Source organism: Cheilinus undulatus, linkage group 11 (assembly GCF_018320785.1).
Source record: "Cheilinus undulatus linkage group 11, ASM1832078v1, whole genome shotgun sequence".
Taxonomy (NCBI): domain Eukaryota; kingdom Metazoa; phylum Chordata; class Actinopteri; order Labriformes; family Labridae; genus Cheilinus; species Cheilinus undulatus.
In genome coordinates, this window is record NC_054875.1 from 28,684,391 (window position 1) to 28,710,769 (window position 26,379).

General features: G+C 39.8%; 1 protein-coding gene across 4 annotated transcripts in view; it reads left to right on the forward strand.

Moving 5' to 3' along the window:
• The first annotated feature begins 365 nt into the window (after positions 1 to 365).
• Positions 366 to 26,379, forward strand: part of tmcc1a (transmembrane and coiled-coil domain family 1a) — a 61,976-nt gene continuing 35,962 nt past the window's right edge. Inside the window, exons 1-5 of one of the 4 annotated variants that reach the window (XM_041799435.1) lie at positions 366 to 453; positions 1,406 to 1,494; positions 8,578 to 8,687; positions 16,449 to 16,498; positions 17,599 to 17,882. In XM_041799435.1, coding sequence (XP_041655369.1) covers positions 16,492 to 16,498; positions 17,599 to 17,882 — 291 coding nt within the window. In that variant the 5' untranslated portion in view covers positions 366 to 453; positions 1,406 to 1,494; positions 8,578 to 8,687; positions 16,449 to 16,491. The remainder of the gene's footprint in view (positions 454 to 1,405; positions 1,495 to 8,577; positions 8,688 to 16,448; positions 16,499 to 17,598; positions 17,883 to 26,379) is intronic. The other 3 variants (XM_041799437.1, XM_041799434.1, XM_041799436.1) reach the window with 3 other exon arrangements.

Sequence of the window (26,379 nt, forward strand, 5' to 3'; positions counted from 1 at the left end):
ATAACAAAAGGTTGCACAGAAAAGGTGTAGGCGATCTTTCATATTGCTGCTCGATATGCAGTATAACTTAAACACAAATAACAAAAAGATAATGATAATAATCCACCAATTGTTTCAACTCCATATTTCCATTCCTTTAGATGTTTGGCTAAAGGTATATTTTCACATTTTAAAGTAAATAATTCGCCTTTGAATTTGCAATCAGGGTAAACCTGAAGCTAAATAAGTTATCGTAATGATACTTCTAAACTATCAAAGTAGTGTGCATCTGGGGATTGGGTTTCTCGCGGGATGTTTTTACATACAAGAGTCCCGAGTCTCTTTAAGTGACGCTGTACGTCATGACGTCAGAACAAGGCGGGTCTCCGGACCGTGGGGCAGATGGCACTCAGAGGAGGGGTACTGCCGCTCGTTCAACGTCTGTGTCAGCCCCAACTGTTTGCCCTCGCTTGTGTAAGTGTGAAATATGTGTTTAGTGTCTCTTAGGAGGATGTTATACGGTCTGTTTTTGTGTGTGCGAAGTACGAACCGTGTGTTTGTCCTGTGAGAAAAAGCTGTTAAAGTGTCGGTGTAGATAATGCATCGTATTAGCCGCAGCTGGGTACTATGACACACTAACGGGACTGTCAACCTGTGTTAACACATCACCATTAAATCAACATTATAACGACTTTCTGTTGCAACGTTTTTTTTTTTCTTTGCTTCAGGTAGTTCAGGGGCCTACATGATGGCTAGTCTGTTATTACTTTTCTTTCATGGAGCGTGAAAGTGCTGTTGTGTGTTTCCCTCAACAAATATTAGATTATCTCCCCTAACGGTCGCTATATGTCATCTCCTGCTGTGTCACGTTAGTGCAATTACACCGGCGTCTTGCTCTGAGTTAGCAATAAAATGACAAACAGAATAAAATAATGTACAAGAGGTTTTGTTATTTTCTCATTGTAAACTAAATAATCAGGATAAAATAAAAATATATGCTTGTAATGGACTTTTTAATATTTGTAAATCTGATTTTTAAATCCTGTTAAGTCATTGAACTTTGTATTTATTATGTTTTTATTTTGAATGCATGTGTTGCTTATGTAAGCCAGTTGCTTGTAACTTGCTCAACTTTTAATAAACTCGAGCAGGTTGTATTTAAGTCTCAACTGGCTAATGCAGTCTGATGAGCTATGATATTTAATAGCCTAGCAAGGAGAGATGGGAATCTGCAGCCTCATTAAATGTGATGGCTAATATTCTTTACAGAGGTGCATTTTATTATCAGAGTCTGGAAGACAGGCAGCCATAGGCACTTACACACAGGCATACAACAGGAAGACAGGGAGAAACAGGCTACTGTGTGCCAAAGAAGCGTTTAAAGGATTAGGGTTTCAATCTCACTTTTTTCTCCTCTTTTTGGCAGACCTGGAGGCCTGATGAATCAGGTTGTCATCTCCTCTGCAGTGAAGAAATGAAGGAAATCTGCTCTAGTATCATGATCATGGACTGAAGGTTTGTTTATATGCTTTGATCCATTTTGAAACCATCCTGGTTGTTTTTTATGCTTATGTGTAATGGGCCTGATGAGTCCTATATGACTTAATGTATACTAATATCTGCTTATCACACTCTTCTAAATGGCTGAGAGCTTGGCTGCCCCTACAGGGCACTGCTAACACAGCCATTCATGTCTCACTCTGACGGTCAGACCACCACGATGACGCTGCCCTCCTCCTCCGCCTCCTCCTCCTCCTCCTGTTCCCACTGCACTCACATTGTATCTTTCCCGTTAGGAGCCGAGCTCAGAATTGGGAGTCTTTGAGCAAGTGCACTGCATTTCTGTCTCTATATGTGTTTTCATGCATGATGCCTACAAAACAGAACCTACTGGTCTCTTGAGATGCAGATGCCTCTTCCTTATTTTTGGCATCAGCTTCATGTAACACTTACGCATTAGATGTGGTAGAGATGTTCTTATCCTGGATCAGATCCTAAGATTACCACAGCTTGCAGGCAAAGCTGTCACAGAGGCTGATTAATTGGCTGTGTGTACAGGAAGCATGCATTTCTCACAACAAAGCTGCAAACACTGGATTAGAAAGACGACATAAAGTGAATTATAGTGTAAGTTAGGGCTACTTAATTGTGGCAAAAATCATAATCAAAATTATTTTGAGTAATACTGAGATCAGGATCAACAAACACCATCACTCAATGATTTTGCTAAACCTATATCGTATGCTTCTATTGTACTTTATCACTCTTAACACTTAAGAATTCTATCTGACACTGAGAAACAAGCAATAAATATACGTAAGTAGATGAAAATATAAATTCATGAATTAATATAGTTTTGAGGTAGTGGTGATAAACTTTTGTAGAAACAAGTACTTAACCATTTATCACATTTGACAAAAAACATGGATATAATTTCATTTTTATTTTCATTTTATTTATTCATTCCAATACAGTGATTGGAAAGGAGCAGGATGAAGCAAACTTATAATACCTGCACCTTTCTTAAAACAAGCAACCACTTACATCAGACAAATTGACATTATAATAAACCTGTGTACATGAGTCCAATTAAAATAAACAAAACTGAAAAATCCATAAATAAAGATATTCCATCATGACGTGCTTTTATATAATTTCCCTATTCTCTGCTTATACATCTTCTTAAACTGAAAAATGTTTTTACAGCCCTTTTCTTCTACTGTCAGTGAATTCCACATTTTCACACCAACAACAGAAATACACATCTGTTTTGTATTAGTCCTCGCCATTTGGTGTTTGAAATTAAATTTTCTTCTATGCTTGTCGTCCTGTGAAACTAAAACAAATAACCCCTGCAGATTTGCAGGCAACAGTCCACTTCTTGCTCTGAACAAAACCAGTAACGTCCCTAATTCAACCATCTCTTTAAACTTCAACAAACCTGACTTTACAAACAACTCATTTGTGTGTTCCCTGAAATCAACATTGTACATTATTCTTATAGCTCTTTTCTGTAACAAAAACTATGGCTTTGTGCTGCTAATATAGGTGTTTCCCCAAATTTCACTACATAACTCAAATATGGCCTGATTGGCGAACAATACAAAATCCTCATTGCTTTATAATCTAATACATATTTTGCTTTTCTTAAAACAGAATTTTTTTTGACACCTTATTCTGAATATAAGCAATATGCGGTTTCCATGTTAAATTTTTATCCACTATTACACCCAAAAAACGAATTTCTGACACCTTTTCGATCACAGCTCCATTAATAGACAACGATACGTTTTCATCCTTTTTTCTATTTGTGAACACCAATTTACAGACGATTTATTCATATCGAACCATTTTTTGAGTTTAACCATGTCATTCTCTATACTCTCTGTTAAAATTTTTAAATCATCTCCTGAAATAAGAAAGCTTGTATCATCTGCGAATAGAGTACACTCCAAGATCTTTGATACATCACATAAATCATTAATATATAAAATAAATAATTCTGGCCCCAAGACCGAGCCTTGTGGTACTCCACATTCAATATGTAAACAATTATATATTTTCCCAGCAAACTGTACATATTGTTGTCTATTATATAAAATAACTTTTCAACCAATCTAAAACAACTCCTCTCAAACCATAAGAATATAATTTTGAAATAAAATTAGCACAACATGGAATGCAGCAGCATGGCATGTAATCATTTAATCTCAGTTATCTTGTTATCATGATCATTGGCAACCAAAATTGAGAGAGATTAACATTTAAACTCAACTAATGTTCCAGCACTATTGTATAACTAATCCACACTGTCGTGAAAATATAGGTGTAGTATAGAGAACTCCTATGCAAATAAACCACAAAAAGAGGTATTTATGTGAAGATACTTAATCCTGCAACTTATATTGATATTCCACACGTTTCCTTTAGATGGGCTGCTTTAATGACGACCTTTATATAAAAACAGTGAAAATCTTTAACAGGATAATAGTAGGGGTGCACTGATCGATCAGCCACAATCGGTATCGGCACCGATTTTCTTAATTTTAGGAGATCGGCGATCGGCCGATCCTTGTACATAAGATCGGTGGATAAGATCGGTTTCATATGCCTCTACCTGCTAAAATGTGAAAAATGAAAGACTAAAGGAACTGATATAATTTAGTAGTTTGGACAGCAGTGCCTTAAACTTTTCATTTATATTTGAGAGAACTACCTCATGTGCAGTTAAAAAAACAAGTTTGTATTGTTTCATGGGTATTGTTCAATGTTATTCAGTAAAATAAGATTGGAACATTGAGGTGTATGCTGTCAGTAATAAAAAAATCGGTATCGGCCAAAATCGGAATCGGCAGGTCAGGCTTTTTAAAGATCGGTGATTGGCCAGAGAATTGCAATGGGTGCACCCCTAGATAATAGTAAACAACAAAACCCCACAGTGAGGTGGTTGGGTTCATGCTTTGGGATTGTTTCTGGTCCCTTTGGGATAGACCTTTTAAAAGTTAAGGTTATGAACTGTTTCAAATATGTGTCAGTTTTGTCACAAAACCTTCAGGCATCTGCTAGAAAACTTAAGATGAAGAGCCCAATTTTACCTTCCTATGTGAAAGTGGCCCAAAAATGCATCGAAATAATGGCCTCACCAAACTAAGATAACATTTTTTTGGATAGCCCAGCCAGAGCCCAGAACTGAATACTGCTGAAAATCTGTGGGGTGACCTGATGAGGGCTGTGCATAGGACACGTCCTCTTAATCTGACGGATTTTGAGTGCTGTTGTGACGGAGTAAATTTTGTCAGGTCATGGTACGTTATGCTGATAAACTTTCACCCAAAAAGGCTTCATATTTCTGATGAAATCAAAAGGTGCTTCAAGAACATTTTAGTTTAGGGGTTGCGTATTCATGCAAATACTTCTTGGATTTCTCCATGGATTCCTCCGATTTTCTTCGTTTTTTTCCATTGAACTGTGCATGTTATAAGTTACATCAGAGTGGTAAACATTGTGTAATGATTGATCTTTGTTACATTTTTTTAAACCCCAAGAATGTGGAGGGGTCTGTAGACAGGGGTCTGTAGACTTTTGAGAGCCACTGTGTATATATAAATTTTATAATTCCTCTATTCCTAACCATAACTTAACCATGGACCTCATTATGGGTTGAAAAGGAAATTTGAGGGGCAGATAAATTTTGACTTGTGCACTGAGCTGTCTGTGAGTGTTTTAGTCAGTGAAACAAGACATTAAGGTGCAGTGAAGTTTTTTACGGCTGACTGCAGAGGTCAGCCCTACACATGGGTGTGTATGTGTCTGACTGACTGGCTCTTCTTTCCGAGCCATATATATGGAGTTGCGTTGTACTAAAAGCCATCAGTAATGACTGCCTCTACTGCGGTAAATACCTCAGATATAGCTTTAGCATTGCATCCATTTTACTAGAGCTGGACCCTGTGTCTGTGTGACATAAAGAATAAAAAACAACCCTAAAAGCTTTTCATGTTGGGAAAGATGTTTTTGCTCTTCGGCTGACCTGCTTCAGCATGAGTATGTGATAGTTAAAGGGAAGGGTGACGACTTGTGTAAATGCTTGTATACAATGACTGCTAGTGGAGCATTTAGTTTGGCATTAGCCACAGCGGCAGTTTGGTCAGTACTGGACAACATTTCTTTATTAAGAAACACAGAGAGCAACACTGAAAGCCTTCTTTTTAAGATTTATTTTTGGGCTTTTTATGCCTTTATTGATTTCAGAGCACGGATAGAATGAGAAACAGAGATGATAGAGCTGGGGAGAGACATGCAGGAAAGTGCCACAGGCTGGATTTGAATCCGGGCTGACAGTGGGTGGACGTATCTTAAAACCGCTAGGCCACCTGTGCCCAACTGAATGCTTTCTTTGACAGAAAAGGTGTTTTCTCTCTTCTGCTGACCTGTTTCTGCATGAGTGTGCCATAGTTACAGGGAAAGGGTGAGTTGTTGTGAGTGGTTGTATACAAGGCTTGCTAGTGGAGTGATTATCTCAGACTTAGCCACGGCGGCGTTTTTTTGGTTCTGAACTGGACAAGGTTTCTCTATTACAGCAAGGGCAGAGAGCAACACTGAGAGCTTTCAGTGACAGAAAAGATGTTTTTGCGCCTCTCCTGCTCTGACTCGGCATGGGTTTGGGATCATTATGCTGCTGTGGTAGCTGTTAGCTTGGATGTAGCTTTAGGAAAGCGGCAGTTTAATCGGAACTGCACCACATTTCTTTTTGAAAGAGAGTCACACCGAAAGCTTGTCTTGGCAGAGAAGATATTTTTGCGCATCTTCTGTGGTGATGTGTCCCCTCCCCGCATAAAAGAGCACAGACTAATTTCTCCTCATTGGTCTGCCACAGCCAACACCATGAAGACACTTCCTCATTAACATAAGGCTGTGGTTGACTCGATGTGTGTGTGCATGTGTTTGTGTGTACAACTTTTAACCAAAAAGATGTGATAAGAGAAAAGCTGAAGGGGAGGACTCAGGACTCAGAGAGAGGGAGAGAGGAGAAAATGTAGCTATATAAATTTAATTAACCATTAACAATAAATTTCTTATAAATAAGGACTGGTACCAAGTTGTGAAACAGCTTTTACACAAAACAGTATGTAAAATTTTGTCATTCTTTGTAGGGATGCAGGGTAGTGGATTTTTGCTGATATGCTGATATTTCAGAACTCATTTTGCCTAATACAGATACCGATATTTAATTACATTTTTTCCACTGTGAAAAACATAATTCCATCCTGTATTAGATATATTTTCTTTTAAATATGGGTACTCTTATGTTTTTTAGAAACTGACAAAACATTTGATTTTTATCAGAAATGAAGGATGTATTGTTTTTTCCTCAAATACAGCCATACTCTAATGAAAAACTTACAGTAATGTCTTTGGGTTACATGTGCATTACATGCTGCATGTATTTTTAACATTACAGCCAAAGTCATCTGCATCTTTGAGGGCAATAAATACAGCAAAATGACCTGCTGACACCGAGCTCCACCGTGCGAAAAAGAAATAGCTTATACATTTAGATTGATTCTCCTCATAACTCAACCAGTTTGCAGGATGGCTCCATGAGATACTCCTGACAAAGTGCTTTAAATAACAACAACAAAAAGACAGGTTCTTAAATGCAAAAAATCTAGCTATACAGTGTTTCTCCTAGGTATACTTCTAACAGTCCCTTGTTCAAATTTTAAATCTAGAGGTGATCGTGCATTTGCAGTGACATCTGTCTCTGTCTGTCTGTCTGTCTGTCTGTGGTGTGTTCCTGTGCTCAGAAATGAACTGTAAAAAAACTTTCATTTTGGATAAAAATGCTCTGTAAAGCACCCATTAGCCACTGTATGTGGATGTCATATCTATCTGCGGGATAATGGGTTCTTAAGGTCTTCAGCAAAGCTTTACTTCTGAGCAAATGCTGCGTACATAGCCAGTTAGGAATTCAGAAAAGCTATTTTTTGCCCTAAGGAGTCCAAATCTGGACTTAATTTGCAGCGATCAGGATTCACTGTTAAACTATCACAAAGGTTTGTGGTAACTAAAGAGGAAGTTTTGTATCTCAAAGAGGAAGCACTCTTTCCTTTCCTCCCTTTTCTCTCTCTCTGTGTTTGTCTGACTAACTCACCTTTTCCTGTTCCTGCAGGGCTTTGCTTTCAGAAAATCCACTGGGATACAGAGGTGGTTGTGCAGCATAATTTAGATGCAGTCGCTCTTTTTCTTTTATGCATTGTGTTTATACTACAATAAAGATGCAAGAAGTAAAACATTGGACATTACCATCCTGCCTGCCTATGCTGTAACTGTAGACACTGGGCTTCTCTAGTAGGACTGACTCCTACACATCTAGAATAAAGGTAAAATTCCTTTATAAAAGCTGTGGTTTCTAGTGGCAACAAGCTACCTACTTCCCTCTGATTCCCTTCCTGTTTAAAGACAGAGGGAGAGAGTGGCAAGGGTCATGGGAGCTTGTACTTTAAAACAGGGCAGAGGTCCAGGTGTAGTTTCACAGAAGTTCATAATTTTTCAAGTCTGACAAAAGTCACATGTCTGTACTAAAATGTAGATGTTTCTTTGCAGAAAGTAGATATGATTGACAATCATTTGATTTAGTTTGTTCACATAGACGGTGAACTTCAGAGCACCCTCACATAGTAGTGTTTGGATGTTAGCAGGCATATCTTCTTTCAGCTTGAATCATCTCCCACTTTAGACCTGAAATTGTTGACCTACAGCCTACGTGTTGAGCCCATTACTACACTCATTATAAAAGCTTAAAGACTAGAGTTTGGTTGTGCTGATCCGCACTAACCCCCCTAGTGGGCTGTGGAGGTGTCTGGTTACCTGAGCTCAGAGATCTGACTGAAGAGTTATTTAAATAGGTGATGATGTGCATGATTTATATCGAACCTGCGTAAAGTTGTTCTCACCTGCTAAAACCACAAAGAGCCAGATGCCCTTAGACCTGGTAACCTGGCAGGTGTCCTTCTACCAGCACACAGTGTCTGTTGACCCCAACTCATTTTCCCTTTCTCATTCCATATGGCCGTGCGCCTCTAACACACCCTCCAGTGTGAGATTTCAGTTGGTGTGTAGGTGCTTTCCAGTCTGTTGACAGAGCTGGTGGAATATGAGCTACGCTGGCAAACTTGGAGGCCTGGTCACAGTTAAACACCTATCAGGTTTGTAAGTGAGCTACTTTATAGAGTTTAAATGTACTGATACTCTAATAATTCACTAAAAATGCTTTAAGGAAAAAAATGGCTTTTCTAGTTACAGCAAGACCCCCAGTCCCACTCTCATTGCTGCTGTTGTAGGCGACATCGATCAGTGTCAGTTCTATGTACATGGTAAATTATTCATCAGGACACTTGCTGTGGTGTTGCACACAGAAACAGAGGTGTCCCTTGAGCATGGCCTCTCCAGAATCAAGCAGCAACCTTGGTTGAAAAATCAAGATAATGTCAAAGTCCAAATAAAGTGTAGTTCCTTGAGTGTTTATATATACTTCACCTGTTTTGGTTTAGATAAGGATATTGATTCAGGCATAATTAGGGGCATGACTGATATAACAATAATGCAGCTTATCAGGAAGGAAGCTTGAGACCCACCTGATCTCCACATTTTTGTCTTGTTACACTGTTTATCTAAAGTAAGTTTGTAGCAGCGTTTTCAATATGGCTGCAAAGACTGGGTACAGCCTTGTGGTGTAATACTTATCATGGTATAAGCCCATACTATGATACTTACCGCAATACATGTTGATTTTAGATCATGTCCTACACAGACTTCAGTACAGCAGCTGCTCTAAAGGGTTACTGGAAAGGAGCAAAGGCATCGTTTTATGATCCTAAACTGTATCCTCAAAGATCCAATGAAAAAATTGAAATATCCTTTTTCTAAATACTGAGGGGTTTTTTTGTATAAATTTAAATAATGAAGTATTTTAACTTTTAAGACTTGAAATAGCCTTCCCTGTTGTTGCTCTTGTTGATTTTGTACAACAGTTATATTGTAGTTTCTGTTTAAGATGAGCCATAGACTGTCGTTTTGTTTTACATTTGCATATAATATTAGCACTGCAGTTTCTTTACAGAACCAGTGAGTGGGGATTAAACAGTGCTACTGACATTAATAGTCAGAATCCTGAAGCCTTTATTATAAGCTGTGCTGCACAGCCCAAGTCTTATTTAAAAAAGCATTATAAAGCATTTTAATTCTTGTGATCTAGAAGCAGAGTAAAATTTTGGCTGTACAGCATCATTCAGGCATGACATACATTCCCCCGGTGTAGTGAGCACTAACTAATTAGCCTGATGTCCTGTCATGTGTTGATGAAGATAGGTGTTGCTGCAGTATTTTACCTTGCAGTGCTTGCATATTGCATGACTTACATCAAACTCTCAGCTTCCTGGTGTTTGAAGAAACCAGATAAATCCAGTATCTTTTAGAGATGTTCCAGTACCACTTTTTCCTTCCCGATACTGATTTCAATGCCAATACCAGAGCGTTGGGTACCAATACTGGTGGAAACTTGAAGCTGTTTTTCCTGCTAATTATTATGAGTTTTTTTATTATGAGTTTGATATATGTATGAGCAGGGAGCAGGTAACCTTCAGTAACCAAATTTCTGACGACACTCAGGCTTTGTGCAACATCACCAATAGTCTATGTTCAGAACATGTACATTCTTGACCATTTAATATTTAACACTCAGCCTCAGGGGCACTATTATTATATGATTATTATAACATTTGGTACGTCGGCTCTGAAGTGTGGTCTGAAGTTTACACTGTCCAACCCTGCCATGATATTAACAGCCCTTTGTGCAACCAAAGAATTGCAAAATAATAGTTCCTCTTTTGTGATGATATTAAAATAAGTCTTATTGTTAAATTGTCTTTGTAATCATCTTAGATGAGTCAAGCTTATTTTATAACAAGTTTATCTCCTGTTTAGTTTCAGATTGTGTGCGGGTCACTGGAAACATCCACGTTTTCAGTCAATTTTTTCTGTTTTTTCTGTAAGTGGTAAATGGTAACTTTTCTCATGCTGCATTAGGAGCAAATGATCAGAAATATTTGGTGAGAAGGGCTTCTAATATATTTAAGCCTGTGTCAATTTTTGAAGTAAAGATTTGTGTCAAGGTCAGTTTAAGACAAATTCAGGGCTTAAATTAGCAAATAATAGTCTTCCTGGCAGCTGTACAAGCAGACAACATTTTTCATTCCTTTGCTGTGAGTACAATTTAGTGGTGTCATTTGGCAAACTTTTGTGTTTGCTTTGTTTGAGCTAATGATTGTTTGTCTTTTGGTTTGTCTTGTTCCTGGAAAGCTGATCACAACTTTGGCAGGAGGGCCTCCCTGTGGGTTTCATCTTGCACAATAGGGCGTTGTGCCTGCCTCTGTCAGGGGACTACCTGCCATTCACCTGCCCTAATTCAGACACGCTCAGTGTGGAGCGCCCCAGCTGAACCCGACACAGCCAGTTGAAAAACACGCCTTGGACGGATGCTTTTGATCCAGTCTGGCCTCATTCACTCCCCTGTAACCCTGTGTCTCCCTTCTCTCACTTACTCGCCCCCCTCTCTGTCTGATTCAGAGTTTTGTCTCTTATCAAGCTCTTTGCAGTGTGCTGAAGTCACCTCCTGCACTGTCAGAGATGACATGAACGCGCTATTCTTTGCCTCCCTGCCCCATGTGCACATGCACACACACACACACACACATACACACACATACAAATACAATAACGATTGTTCCTGTTTCCTGCCTATGCTGTCATTATGCAGCTGCTGAATGAGATATGGTTCAGTTTCCATCGGTCAACACACACAAACATACTGCATCTCCACACAATATAATTCCAGATATATCGCTGCCTCTGTCTCTGCTTCTTAGTGTCTTTGTCCGATTAAAAACACAAACGCACTCACATATTCGTGCGCTCACACACAAACAGTGCTGCCAGAACTCTCTGGCCTAATTCCCCTCTTATTGATGTGTGTCTGTCAGTGAAAGAGTTGCAGCACAAAGAGCAGTGATGGCCCTGTGTGTGGCTCAGAGGGAACAAAGAGTGGTCTATTCCATGCCAGCTCTCAGACTCTTCTGGAAACACTGCAGGGGCTTGTTGAAGCTAGGGCCGTGTTTTGAGTTAAACGACTGTATGTTCAGCAACGAACAACAACATGGCTGCTTCAGTGTCAAAGAGCAGTGGCCAGATTGACCTCCACTTGTGTTGCAAATATCATTAACTAATTTTCTGATGTCCTGGAAGTGCTAAACAGAAGATTGATGATGAAAGAGTGATGAGGTTATTGTGGAATAGATTTTAAAAGTATTGTCTGTATAAGACTGGATTGTTTTGTGTCCCACACTCATACACAGTTTATCCCTCTACTAGACTGCATATTTTCTGCGCATCTAACTCTCTGGAGCAAAATCCCCCTTTAAATAATCACCTATGATTGTCATTATTTTTCAATAACAATAATGGGTTTGATTTATAACTCTTTAGTACATGCGTTCATTACTATAATCTTTATGACTGAATCTGTTTTTTTTCTATCCAGGGAGCTAAAGTGAACATTTACAGGGAGCTGTGACACTTGCAGATCTTGCTTAAATAGGGCAACAAAATCAAGAGGGAAAAGGAGATTGATCTTTTTGTAACGACATCCCTGTGTGTCATTTAACAGATCTGCTATATGAATTTGTCCCTCTTAGCACAGTGACAAATTGCCAGCCTTAAGTGTTTTCCCTCTGACACAGCTCTATAAGTTCTCTCCATCTCCCCACGCTGGTCGGCCAGTGACAATAACAGCAGGACTGGACGATTGTCAGCTCAGCTCAGTGGAATGAGCTGTCGAGTTAAGGACAAGGACATGTGTGTCCACATGAGTATGAATCAGGGATGGCACGATTCCAGAGAGGCTGTTGTGTAGTCATTTGTAATTCACCTTTGACAATGTTGTGAAATTTCTCAGAAACCTGCTGACTCACTGAGGCTGGTGACCTCGGTTGTCACTGACACCTGTTAATCACTGATGATCGCTCATCTGTTTCAGTGGTGGACAGGGATTAAATACACCAAAATAAATCCATCCACTGGCATGTTTATGAGGTTGATCCCAGGAACAAGTGCAGGGAGAATTCCTCTAAGAGGATCACCAAAGTATTGGTGTCTTTATTTAAGCTGTCCAAAGCATATATTGTTTAACATTTTATCCGCAGGGAGAAAGAACTTTACTTGTGACTTTTCTGAATTAAATTGCTAGTCAGCTCACATTATTTAAAAAAAAGAAAAGAAAAAGAAAACTGAAATCAATTGTTAGATAGCGACTAATGTTACAAGAATCCATCAGATGTTACTTTGTTTGCATTATCATCACATCAAAGTAGACTGAAAAGCCTTTTTTTTTATCAACAGAAAGATGCAGTACTCCTCACACATACACCAAAAAACACAACAATTCTGACAATAAAGCTCTGTTCTCTACAGGCTCCAGAAAGAGGATTTAGTTTGAATAAAAAGGGTAGGCAATCAAGAAAACATCCAATCCTGCTCTGGGATCAGCCTGGGGATGAAGGATGGGATTTACGGACTCAGAGAGAGGGATGGGCATCAGGGTCGTGACAAGGCTGCAGGTTCAGATTCAGCTTCAAAACAGGATTACCTTTGGTTTACCCATCCTCTCAACAGCTCTTAACACAACACAAACACATAGATTTATCATAATCAATTGCACTTCACTATGACTGCCAGAAAGATGCCACTTAGTGTCTCAGTGTGAAGGTGCATGAGTGCATGCATAATCAAGTATTCATGTAAATTTGAATGCATGTAACTTGATTAAGTAATGTGTTTACATGAATATACATCTTTGGTCACATTGGAGGTTCGTTGAAAGTTCAGCAAAGAGGAAAAGAGGTAACAAAATAAATATAATCAATAGGGCTGTCAAATGACTAAAATTTTTCATATGATTGATCTCAATTTCTATGATTATTGATTGTCACATTTTAAAATTCCACTTTTTGCATTTAAAACTTTTGTGTGATGTTGGATTTGTGCACTGTCTCAAACTAAGGGTAATTGACTTCCTGTTTCGATACAGACCTACTTGTATTGGCAAAGTTGAAGAAAACAACATGAACTTAAACAGAAAAAGGAACTTGTGGACTGAACAATAAATAAGGGGACAGTAAAAGATAAATGTCTGATAACACAAGGAGCAGATGATTTTGACTTGTCCAGTAAGCTGTCAGTGTGTCTTTTTAAGTGAAGTGAATAAGGAGGCATAAGGGTGGATATTTGCCGATATTTACACATTTTGGTCATTAAAACACACTTTAAGAAATGATGATAAATAATTAAAAAGAGTTTAGCTGGCATAAGTCTGCTGGTTCAGCCTAAATTTACCAGCCAGCCACTATCAAATTGTTCATATTGCCAATATTTATATGCCAGATTTATATAGCCAAAATATCAGTTGTGAATACTGGCAGAAATATTCATATCTGCCGACACTGATAATTCACTTTTTGAATGGTAAATGGGCTTGAGCTTGTATGGCACTTCTCTGTCATCTGACTTTTACACCACAGGCCACATCTACGCATTCAGAATCAGAATCTTTATTAATGACCACACAAACAATTTGGTGGAATTTGCTTTCGGTACAGCACTTGAAAAGGATGCTCGCATCAACTGTGTCATCACAGAACAGACAAAAACATTAGACATCAGACAACAGTACAACAAAAAGGCATATTTAGTCAATGGCTTGATTTAGTGTTCTTATGGCAGAGGGAATGAAACTGTTTTTGAGTCCTACTAACTTGGTTGGCAGAGATCTGTTGCGCCTCCCTGAGGGCATGAGAGTGAACAGGTGATGAAGAGGATGGGAGGGGTCTGAGGTGATTTTGAAGGCTCTTTGTGTGATGCGTCGATGATAGAGTGTGTCTATGGATGGGAGGGGTTGACCGATGATTTTGGAGGATTTGTCGACAATGCACTGTAGTTTTTTGTGTGAGTGTGAGTCCAAATTACCATACCAGACAATCATTGAAAAGGTGAGCATGCTTTCTATGATGGCGGTGTAGAACTGTAGGAGAAGGTTGGGTCTGACTCTGAATTTTTTGAGCTGGCAGAGGAAGAATGAATGTTGGTTGGCTTTCTTGTAGGTGTGGTCTGAGTGGAGTTTCCATTTGAGTGTGTTGGAGATGTGTGTGCCGAGGAATTTGAAGGCTATAATAATGAACGACACCTAGAGGGGTCAGGAGCAGAAAGAATCAAGAAAGATGGAATAAAGGAAAGAGGAAAAGAGAAGGGGACTTGCATCAGAAGAAGATGCAAGATACTCCATTTATTCCACACTCTGACACTGACGACAGAATTGGCCTTCAGTATTAGCTAATCCCATTTAAATGCATCCGTACCCATGTGCTCCCCACCAATGAAGCAGTTTTTTCCTACCAAGGAAATAATCACTTTCACTGACATATTATCTGTATTGTTTGTCTCTGATGCAACACTAGTGTATTTATTTTGCTTTAGCTTCTTACATTAAGAAGTTACACTGGTTTCCTAATCTTATCCCTTGTTCTACTTAAATCTTTTTATATTGCTGCAAATCATTAAAGATACCCTGACAGCTTTTTTTCTACAGCCAACTTTCAACACCCTTTTTTTCTCAAAAGTATTAATCCAGGCCCTGTTTAGGTACCAGCATCATAAAAACTGTATCATTTAGCACCATTATCAGAAAAACAAACAAACAATACCTAACCCTTAACATTGGCCTAATAATGTGGCATGAATAAAATTCAGTTACCAAAGTTGATCTGTTGTGTTCAGTCAATTTAATGCTCACTTCTGGTATATTTAGTTGCAGAATCAAATAAGAGCTTTTTGCCAGGGTGGACAAAAGTGACCTCTTGGATTAATGCTGATCTGATTTCATTTTGGCACACAAGGAGTCTTACACTAAAGAAGCAATAAAATGTCTGTATCGCATTGACATCTGCTAGATTGTTATTTAAAACATTAGATTTACCCCTGACTTTCACAATTGTGCATCTGTACTGATGAGAAATAAAAGTTCTGCTGCTTTTCTGCTGAAAAGACTGCAAGGCCATTTCAAATAGTGACATGCTTACCTACAAGGATGCTCAAACCCCTTCTTCTGCTGTCTCTGGATGTAGTAAAAATTCTGTATCAGACTATATTCATGACAGAGTCAAGCCTGCCACTGTTAAATTTGCATAGACTGCATTCTTGCAGTTATGACATGTTGTGGTGTATTTATGAGTGTGCGTGCCTGTCTGCCCTACTATGTTTTTCTTCATGACCTGACAGTGCAGCTGAAGGAATATAGTTTGAGTATGCAGCCACCCCTCCACAGGGCTCTGAGTGTTCCTGCCTTGCTTGTTTTGCTTCCCTCAATGGAGTCACTATTGATGCTGCAGGGAGGCTTGGGCTGCCTGTCTGTCTTTCAGTCTGTCTGGAGTTGCATGTCTGAGGTGATCACTGCTCCACCAATGAGGTTTCCTTTTGGGGAAGACGTTTGGTATGTTGTCAGGCTACCACTCTGTCGGTTCTGGGGCTGACTTAGATTCAGCCAATGCCACATGCAAAGCTGCAGGGGGATGTGTTCTGTCTTTGACTCTGAGGAAACCTCTGTCTCTTGATACCTCAATAGGATAAGATGCCTTTGGGGATAATAAATGAGCTCCTGAAGAACAAAAACAAAAGCAGTGCTGAGCATTATCAAGCATGTTGTGTGTGCACTGAATAGTAGCTACTAAAAAGAAAAATTGTAGTTATTACTATTATTGATTGCAAGCAGAAAGGTGTTCCAGATTTAGGTCAGTGATTACACTTGAGACTGATTTTTCAGAGTCTTGAAATTTATTCTCTGCACTCTCTCTCCTCATGCTCAGGTTAACCACAAGAGTGAGTCACACTACGCTGACAGCTGGGCTGATGGTAGGTGGGTTTTTCTTCCTCTGATGCAAGTCCCCTTCTCTTTTCCTCTTTCCTTTATTCCATCTTTCTTGATTCTTTCTGCTCCTGACCCCTCTAGGTGTTGTTCATTATTGTCGCCTGCATGTTATCAGTTTATTCTTTCATTCATTTGTGCCTTCTTTTGTAATGTTTGTATCATGCTAGTTAACCTAGGTTCAGTTTGTTTTGTTTTTTCTCATGCAAGTATTAGCTGGTTTGAATGTAGAGCTGATATTCACAGCATGTACAAAATGATCCTGGACTACTGATATAGTGTTCATTTAACATACTTTTTCATAATTACAATACATTCCATTCATTAGAGTGCAGATCCATGCTGTCAAGCTTGCATACTTCACTTTGATTGCATTCACAGTTTCATACATTTGCATGCCAAAGTTGCAAAAGATTGCATATCACTGGATTGAGGCATCATTTCTGCTTCTCACAATGCTTTTTCTCTCTGTGCTAGACCAGCATGGCTACTTGTTCCTGACTCAAAGATGCATGCTCCCTCTTTGGATTCTCCCTCTGACCATCACTGAGCTGATCCACCCTTCATCCCACTGTTCTCTACCATGCTCATCTGTTTTCCTCTTGTTCAGTTGTTGCCCAGATCTGACTCTCTGCTTATTGACAGGGAATAGTAGTAGAAGCATTGACAGAGTAGTATTTTTCTGCTATTCATTAGGGGTCAGCGAGGCTTTATGCAGCAGGGGGATGACAGTCAAAGGGGGCAAGAGTGGGTGGGCCCCAGTTCAGGTTCTGGAGCTAATAAAGAGGCAGGGGAGTCACGAGGCCAAGGGCTGAAGAGGGCCTCTTCTCAGTCAGAGCACCCCTCCTTCATTAAGATGAGACAAAACGCAAGGGAGAGCATGGGGAATCTTGGCCAGGGGCTTAAACATCTGTTCCAGCAGCAGCGTAAACGCCTCTCCCTCTCTCACACCACCATCCCCTCCTCATCTTCCTCCTCGTCCTCCTCTGTAAAATCAGTAGGTGGCTCCTCCCCCTCTGCTCCCGAGGACACCTCAGGCTCATGCTGTCCTGAATCTTACCTCCTCTGTGCCCCTCTGGTTCCCTCTGCAGCTGGGCAGGGCTCAGCCGCTGTGGGCAAGATGAGGCGCGGGACCAGCCTGCAGAGCCGGCGGAGTAAGGGCTCCGGGTCTGGATCAGGGAGCGGAGACCGGGATCCTCTCCTGAGGGGTAGTCCTCAGGCTCCTCACCGCCGCTACACCCATGACCCACAGCAGCACATCAGCCGTCCACGCTCCTCCTCCACCACCGAAACCACGCCCAGCAGCCCCACCCCTGGATACACTGGCGGTGATGTGGTGTCATCAGGATACCAGTCCACAGAGGAAACAGACAGGGTAAGTGGCAGCAGCTTTACAGACTGATCAATTTGTCTCTCTGACCCTTTCTCTGGTGCCTGGCCTTGTTTGTCAGTAAACTGTCAATCAGAAGCTGAAGTTCATATTTGCTGATGATGTAACCCTCTGGCTGTTTAGCTGTAAACATACTAAGTATTTCCTGCTCTCTGACACATCGATGCCTGAGTTGCTGAGTAATGAGGAAATACACATGATCTTGCAGCCAATTTTAAAGGACAGGTACACTTTTTTTTTCAAAATAGTAGCTGTAGCCATAACCAGAGTGTGAATTATTACAAAAACAGAGCAGCTGGTCTTTTATCTAAAGTCTGGCATAAACTGTATGCTTTAAGCATATTCTGGTCTGAGTTTTGAGTCATGGTGTGTAGTTTGTGGGGACACAACAGCTGACCTCTGTATTAGCTACTCTTGACAAATGCAAATATAAGGCTGCTCTACAGTTGCATAAAAACACAGTTCAGGGAAACAATAAGAGAAAATATTGATATAAACTGACTTATGTAAGATAATATTTCACTTCAAATTTTGTATTATATACCTGATTAGGTGTGTACATCCTTAAAATGTTCCAGAACTAGTAAAACACAACCAGAACATTTAACTTGTATGTCACCTTTGTATCATACATCTAGTCTGATGTAGAAAATCAGTGTCACCTTTTACCCATTGACACCTCATTAAGCATTCTCCTACACTGCTTGCTCCCCGATTAGAGTAATTTATCAGTGTCCCAGAGACATATTGTTTCTAGAAAAGACTTTGTAGAGTCACAAAGTAAAGTTAAAGAGATGAATATTAGAATAGAAACTAGAGATGGCCAAAACCAAATAAATGTGAGTGGCTCATGAATTTTGTTTTTTGACTATACAAACGCTTGCTTAGCAAGATTAATGTCTCTGGAAACTAAGTGTTCACTTCGATGTAAACATTTAGAGTAAACAGTTTTTCTTGTTAAGGTTGCATGAGGTGTTTAGTTGGCCCAAGAAGCTCTTGAGCAAGGTACCTAGAAATGGCTGGAGGACTAGTATCCATAGGAACCTGACCGTGTTTATAGATAGATTATATTCCATCTCTTTTTGTAATACCTGTACCTATGGCTATTGTTTAAAAACATAATGAAAAATAAGAAACAGAGTGTGTGTTTGTGTGTGTAATTGGTAGAAATCTGCTTTCACCCCAGGTTTGAATTTTTACGCCCCTCAAACATCAGACTGCAGTTTGTTATGTCTGCCACCAGAGGTCACTGTTAGATCAGCTATCATGCACTGGGCTTGGTTCATTTGGAGGTTGTGTTTGCATTATTAGCACATGAGTGTTGTAGACTTGACTGGCCCTTATCTTAATTAAACCAACGTACAACTTTGTTACACACAAGGTAAAGTAATGGTCAGCTATCTAACCCAGCAAATGAAGCTCTTTACTTAAACTGACAGCGTTTGACCTTTGAGCTAAATTTAATGTACTCCTTTCTGCTTGAAATCCTTCAGTCCTGTGTAAATGACCTTAGCTAGGATGAAGGAGCAGCATTGAGAGTTTATGTCTGTGCTCTCTTCCTCTGTGCTGTGATTGACCGCCGTCAACCTTTTAGTGTCTGTCTGAGACTCGAACCTGACTCACCCATTTCAAGTCAACATTTCTGCACAACGCACCAATGTCATTCAGGTCATGCAAACAGTCACTGTGGTTACCCCTAAACTTGCGGCAAGCCGCCCACAAACATGCCCTGCTTTGGTTGCCATGGTAACAGTGTGGTCGACCTTGGAGAGGTGTGTGAGATCCTCTCTGAGTGGAGGTCGAGGGGAGATTTTTTTTTCAACGTGCATCAATATTTTTTACATTTTTTTCCCCCTCTTTTATTGTCGTTTTTCCCCTTCAACAATTTTCCACATCCCCTCCCCTCTTTTCCTGCTTTTTTCTCTCATTCCCTCTCTGTCCCTGGAGAGAGTTAGCACAGACAGTCAGCTGGTCCCTACTCCTCCTCCCATCTCCCCCTCCTCCACCTCTACCACCACCACCGTTGCCGCCTCCTTCTCACCCCACCCTTCAGCTCTCTGACAGGAAACAGGAGGCAACCTTGCCTCGTCCTAGATGAGTGAGAGCCGGCACTGGATTTGTGTGAATGTGTTTGAGGAGAGGATGTGGAGGGGTGTGTACATGTGTGACTACTAGACCTAATTTTTGGCTACTTAATGTTTGTGTGGGTGTAAACTTGAACTCATCAGTGCTTTGACAGCCATGTGGTGTGATTGACTGTCTCTGAGAGAAGGAGACAGAGCTGAGGGATCTCTGTAAAGATAAGCGGAGGGCAACACAGCTGAGCTGTCTTTATCTCAGCCTGCTCTCCCTCCCTTTTTTTCATCTCCCTCTCCCTCTGTCTCCCTCTCTCTCTCTCTCTTCTCACTTGTGTTTGCATAGTAGACGAAAGCAGTGTGGACTACAAATGTGTGCGCACATGGATGTTTGGAGAGGAAGGTAGTGTGTGTACCTTCAGTGTGAATGTACAGTGCACTATATGAGGCGGTGTGTACTTTGGAGGGGTATCAGTGGAGAGGAGTAGAGCAGGGGTTCCAGCTGTGGGTGCAGCATTCAGTCAGGATGGTGCAGCGCTTCAGTCTTCGTAGACAGTACTCCAAGGTAGGTTTAAGCCAAACAAGCTTATTTAATCATTGAAACCACATCTGTGTATTTCCCCATCTCCATGCAGAAGCTTCATTCATGGCTAAAGGCAGAGTAGTGTTTGATTTTTGCTGCCGGCAAAGCCTTTTTGTTTTTTTCAAATTCTTTGTCACCTTTCTGTCTTCATTTCCTCTCAGCCTTTTAGTATTGTACCACAGAGTTTATGTTTTTAGCTGCATTCTCAGTGATCTGTTCAGGACAGGAAAAAGGATGACAGTCAACTCTGCAGTGTGTTAAAGATTTAAATGTACACTATCAGTGGGATAAAAGATTACTCTTAGTTATTTATCTTAAACTTTTTTTTCTTGCTTTTAGTTCCATTAACTTTAAGGTTAGTCAGACCATACAGTGACTGAGTGGTCTGTCTTTACACTTTATCTTAACTCCTGTTAAACAGTAACCCATGCTACAACAGTAACAAAGTAAGCCCATGAGGTCATTTGCAGCCGTCACCAGGGGATGTAATGATTGGTAAATATTTTGTTTAGTTATTGCTGATCGGGGAGCATTTACGACTCATGTGCAGTAACATCCTGGTTTACTGTGCTTCTTAACTGTCCATGAAAGTAATATCTGTTCCCTGGTGGCAGTGCTAAAGAGGGCAGAGGGGCTTTTTTCAAATCAAGCATTTTTTTGCTGTCCCACTGTTTTGCAGCTGGTGCTCAGCTTGTGGGATTAGCTGCTGATTAACTGATTGTGTGGCTACACCCACCCTATTCATCTTTAGCTCTGTGAGACAATGCTGGTGGATGCTCATGTGGCCAGAAGCATCATGCACATGTGTGCTTGAACCCACACATGGGCAGCTAGCGGCAGAGTCTGACTTTCAGGCTTGAAGGCCTGATCCCAGACTGCTGGAGACTGATTTCCTTTCTTCACAAGGGATGTAGGCACTAGACTGAAGTTTATAGCTGCAAGGTGCAACATTTTTGGTGTCAGGATGTCAGATTTGTTTGGGTCTGGAGATGAGGAAATAAACCAGGGTAAAAAACTCTTATGGGATATGAGTTTAGATTAAAAACGGCAACCTAGCCATGAGGCTGCTCCTCTTTAAAAGCTAAGTGTTTTGTATGTAAGTAAGATTGAAGCTGCATTTGTTTGTGAAGAAGAAAATGTCCTCCAGGGCTCGTCTGCAAAGGGTCCCTGACCTTGTCTCTACTGGAAAGATGACCCTATCTCTTTACTTCAGGCCACATCTCCACATACCCACCTGCCTTCCTGCACAAACCTCCTCTTGTCTGTCGGAGCATTTTGGTTTTTATGCCAAAGATTACATCCCATGTTCTCCTTCAGTAACTTCTAACCAGCTGAAAATGCCTCAAATTTTACACATTTCAGAGGACAAACATCCTGCTGAGCTGAAGTCATGCAGCTGTGTGCTGACTAACACTGAAGAAAACTTGGAGAAACCGTAACGAAAGTTAAATGCTTGCCATTTCTCTGTTTAAATCCAGAATTTTAGCTGCCTTCATATAATTAGAGTTAAATTGAATCCACTAATTGCACCAGAGAGGTGGAAAAAGAGAACTGAGAAACAGGTCTGTTTTGTAATAATGTATAGGGGAATACCACACCACTGAATACTGCAGAAGGGGGTTTTAGGGTTTGTATCCTGGTGCCTATCTTTGTGGCGTACTTTGGTTTAAACAAATAAAGGCATGTATATATCATATGTCGTCATATGATATTGGATTTTTGACAATATCTGAAATGCTGATTTACAGATTTATTCTGGCTGACACTGGTATTAATACTGATATTTAAATATGTATTTAGACAAGTGCTGCGCAGTTTATGAAATCGCAGTTGTGATACCAGGCTGTGAAATTAAGTAATTACTCAGAGGGCTGCAGTTATTTTTGTATTAAGTATTACTTGAAAGGTTTACAAAAATGCCTGCAGAAAGGCCATTATGTTTATAAATTGCACTATTGCAGTTTGTAGCAGTGCATTTAAAAAAGAGAAAAAAAAACATTTTTTAAAAGTTGTTTTGAAAGCAGTAAATCAGGTTTTGTATTTTTTATGCAACTGAATATTTGTATGCTCTGAGCTGAGAAATGCATTGATTTCAGTTCAGCTTTATCGCCCCACAGGGACAATAATTGGATTTGAGGATGCTGATACAAGGACAGTACACACTTCAAAACTCATTTATTTCTACATTTCTAGATAACCATGCAAGTGGACTTATGATACCATTTATGTATTATATATTAATCCCAACCGCATATCACAATATCGTACAGTATTCACAATCGCGCATTTTAACCTAATTATTTATTCAGACTTTAAACTTCAGTCCTTAAAATACATTTTAAAGTTAAAAGAATATTGATGGACAATGAAAAAGACTTCAACTGGTGTAGGACTGTTGGTCAAGCCTTAAACTCCACAATTTTATTAGAACATATGGCCAGTATTTACAGTCTGTATATGAGGTATGGCTATTAAATGATAAGACTGCACTTATGAGGATAAAACCATGTGGTTCAGTCCCACCGAGTGTTATATATGAAAGGTTGGGTATTCTTGCACCATTGCTGTAAGTTTCCAAAAAGTGATGTCTTTAGTTCACTGCTAGCTACTGACTGAAGTGCACTTTTTTAATAAGGCATCAGAAAATGATTAGTTTAAAACTTGACCAAAGTATTAACTTGACATTTTTGGTTAAACTGAACCAAAGTGAACACGTGTGTTTGAATGACACAAAAGATTTTGTGAATCCAGAGAGGATGTCCAAGACAGAGAAGGTTCTGGGCACCCATGTTCATCAAAAACTTCTAAACATTTTCAGAAGTTTTTGATGAACAACAAACTGAACAAATCATTCAAGATGATGAATGACTCAGCATGGTCATTCATCATCTTGATGAATGATCAAATGGTAGCAGAAATGGTTTCCATTGATAAAGAGACAGTTCGGCAAATTTTGCATGAAAATTTGAACATGACAAAAGTGTGTGCCAAAGTTGTCCCAAAATTTCTGACTCCTGATCAAAAGGAAAAACTGAAAGAAATTTGTGGAGACATTTTTGAACAAAGAATACCAAAATTTTTTAGAAGGGGTGATTACCTACGATAAAAGTGCTGTGCTCAAAGAAGCACGTTATGAGTCTGTGTCAGAAATTAAGAAAGGAATGACAGAGGATGTGAGGCAACTGTCTGAAGGAGACCTACTGCACTGATTTGATTAGTGAAGACCTGAATGAAGCAGTGTGTTGCTGCAGAAGGGGAGTATATTGAAGGAGAAAGACACTGAAAAATGTTTATGTTCAATAAAATTGTATTGCAGCTTTTGTCTCATTTCAATAGTCATACCTCATATAGTGCATGAGTGCTCACTAATATAGTGCATTCCTAACTGGAACATTATCGAAAACCAGAGCAGCAGCCAATAAAAAGACACAGAATGTATATGTTTTAATGAAAGCAAAAATAAAATGTAATTCTTACATCTAACAAAAAAACTGTGTTTTTGTTAAACACAGTATAGGCTGGATCAAAATAACTTAAGTCTTCTGCATCTTAAGACTGTTTGTTTGTTTCCAGACATTTTAAATGCATAGTAAGGGAATTTCCCTATCATGGGCTCTCAGTCCAAACAATTATAAAAGATGGCAAGTAGAGACGCAGTGATAAGCTCTGCCCACCCCCACTGCTTACTTCTTGATTTTGGGCTATGTTTGATAAAAATCTTAAGCAGAGCGCTCAGTTCAAGTCAAGCCTTGAGGAGTACCATGTTTTGAGGGGCACTTGGATGATATAATAAGCAGCTGGTTCCAGAGACTAATCTGAAAATCTGAAAATGTCAGCTTTCAGTCACAGTTCACACTCCCTTATGTAGCTGTGTTTGATATCATGTCCTTCACTTTGGCTCTGCCCAAGTGTTAGAAACACACTTCTCCAACTATGAACATGAAAAACTTTTCCAGCTTGACTGTTGGAAAAACAGTAGTTAAGGAAATGTTAGTTCTTAAAAGTATTGGGGTTTTCATATTTATAATTAATGCAGACACATCAGGGTAGAAATGTCTTCAATGTCTACAGAAATTGTACCTTTTAAAGGCCTAAGTTGCATGTAGGGATTGTCTTGTAAAGATTTCCCTGGAATGTTTTGTAAAGAACAGATTTAATGTGACAATTTTGACTGTAAAAACTCTCTCATGAAGGATTTAAATGTGTCTTGTAACTCCACCACTGCTGTCCTGTAAGAGAGCAGAAAGCAGAAGTGTCAGTGGGAGGTGCAGAACATCACCTGGTCCCCTGGGGCTTGTTCCTGCCTGCAAGTTCAACATCCTCATCAGTGTGCTCTCATTGTCTCTCTCCTCCCCAGGCTACTGGCTGCACTTTGATGAAAGCGTTTGTGCCCTTTGCAGCAGGACACGTAACTTGTCCTGGAACTATTTTAGTGACATTGAGTTATTTGTGAAATCTCAAAAGACAAGATGGATTACTGCTGAAACACATTCACTCTTTAGTAAGACTGGGCTGCAGATGCATATGACTTTTCTTTCTCTTTCTGATATTATTACTAAAACTATGACGTCTTATCTAACCAACCAAAGCAGAGCTGGTTATAGAGTAGGCAGAGGCATCAGACCATGCTGTCAAACTTGTGTATAATAAACCAACTGAATTTTGATTGACTGTTAGAGAGAGAGGCATGGGGCTGGTCAAGCATCTGCTCTTACTCCACACGGGAGGTGATGTCATCCCTCTTATCATCCAGAGCAAACAGATTTTTTCAAGCACGGTGTGTGTGGGTGTGTTGTCTGTGTTCAGTCATGACATTCTATGGCTCAGAGTTATTGACTGTAGTAGAGAAAAATGGCTCAAAGGTTTGGCAGATATGTGGCTTGTAAGCTAACCTGAAGTTGTTTTCCCTTCTTGTCTTTTCTCAGAAGTCCTCTTCTCCTCTTCATAAACAAACAAAATGCCACCTTTCCCTCAGGGAAAAGACTAATGAACATATCAACTTCCTTTTTGTCTCCTCATCTATTTTTATTGTGCAGTGTTGGCTGTGGATAAATGTGTAGCAGTCAGGCAGATATTGATTAGAAGTACAAACACTGCCATTGACTGCTATTGACTGTGATAAAACACAATGGGACTCCTGTTCTGGACCCGTCTTGTTATGTAGTCTTCCCTACAGCTTTGTATCTTTACTTATTAGCAGTGGGCAGGGGCATGTGTGTGTTTGTGTATGCTAAATATGTTTTTAATTATTTAGATGGATGGAATAATAAAATAAGGTTCTGGGCCACCATGAGGTGCCAGACTGACTTCAGTGCTCCCTTGCATACTTTCAGCAGTGCTCCAGACTTCGCTGGAAGGGTTGAACACAATTCTCCCCAAAAATAAACCCTTGTGTGAGGATTAAATGGTGTTGGTGGAGGGATCTGCCTGAAGGTTTCTTAACTAAACAAAAACAGACAATGTTATGGCAAACAGAGTTTAGTAGACAGAGGTATTACCAACCTTTTCATTAACAGAATCTGTGTCAGTATTTTGATGCAAGCTGTGTTTTATCATCAGATGCCAAAATATGCCTCAGGGCAGTGGTTACCAAACTGGGAGGGGCAAAATGCCAAAGAGGGAGTCACCTTCAAGAGAACAAAGAAAATGTTTTAATGATTTCTTATGTACCTATTATTTTGATATATATTTACATATATGCTGAAATTGATTTTGTAAAAAAAAAAAAACTTAAAATGTAATTTATCACGAGTCTTATGCTCTTTAAAGATTCACACAGACATCATTGAATTTACTATCCCCACTCAGTGATACTGTTTATTCA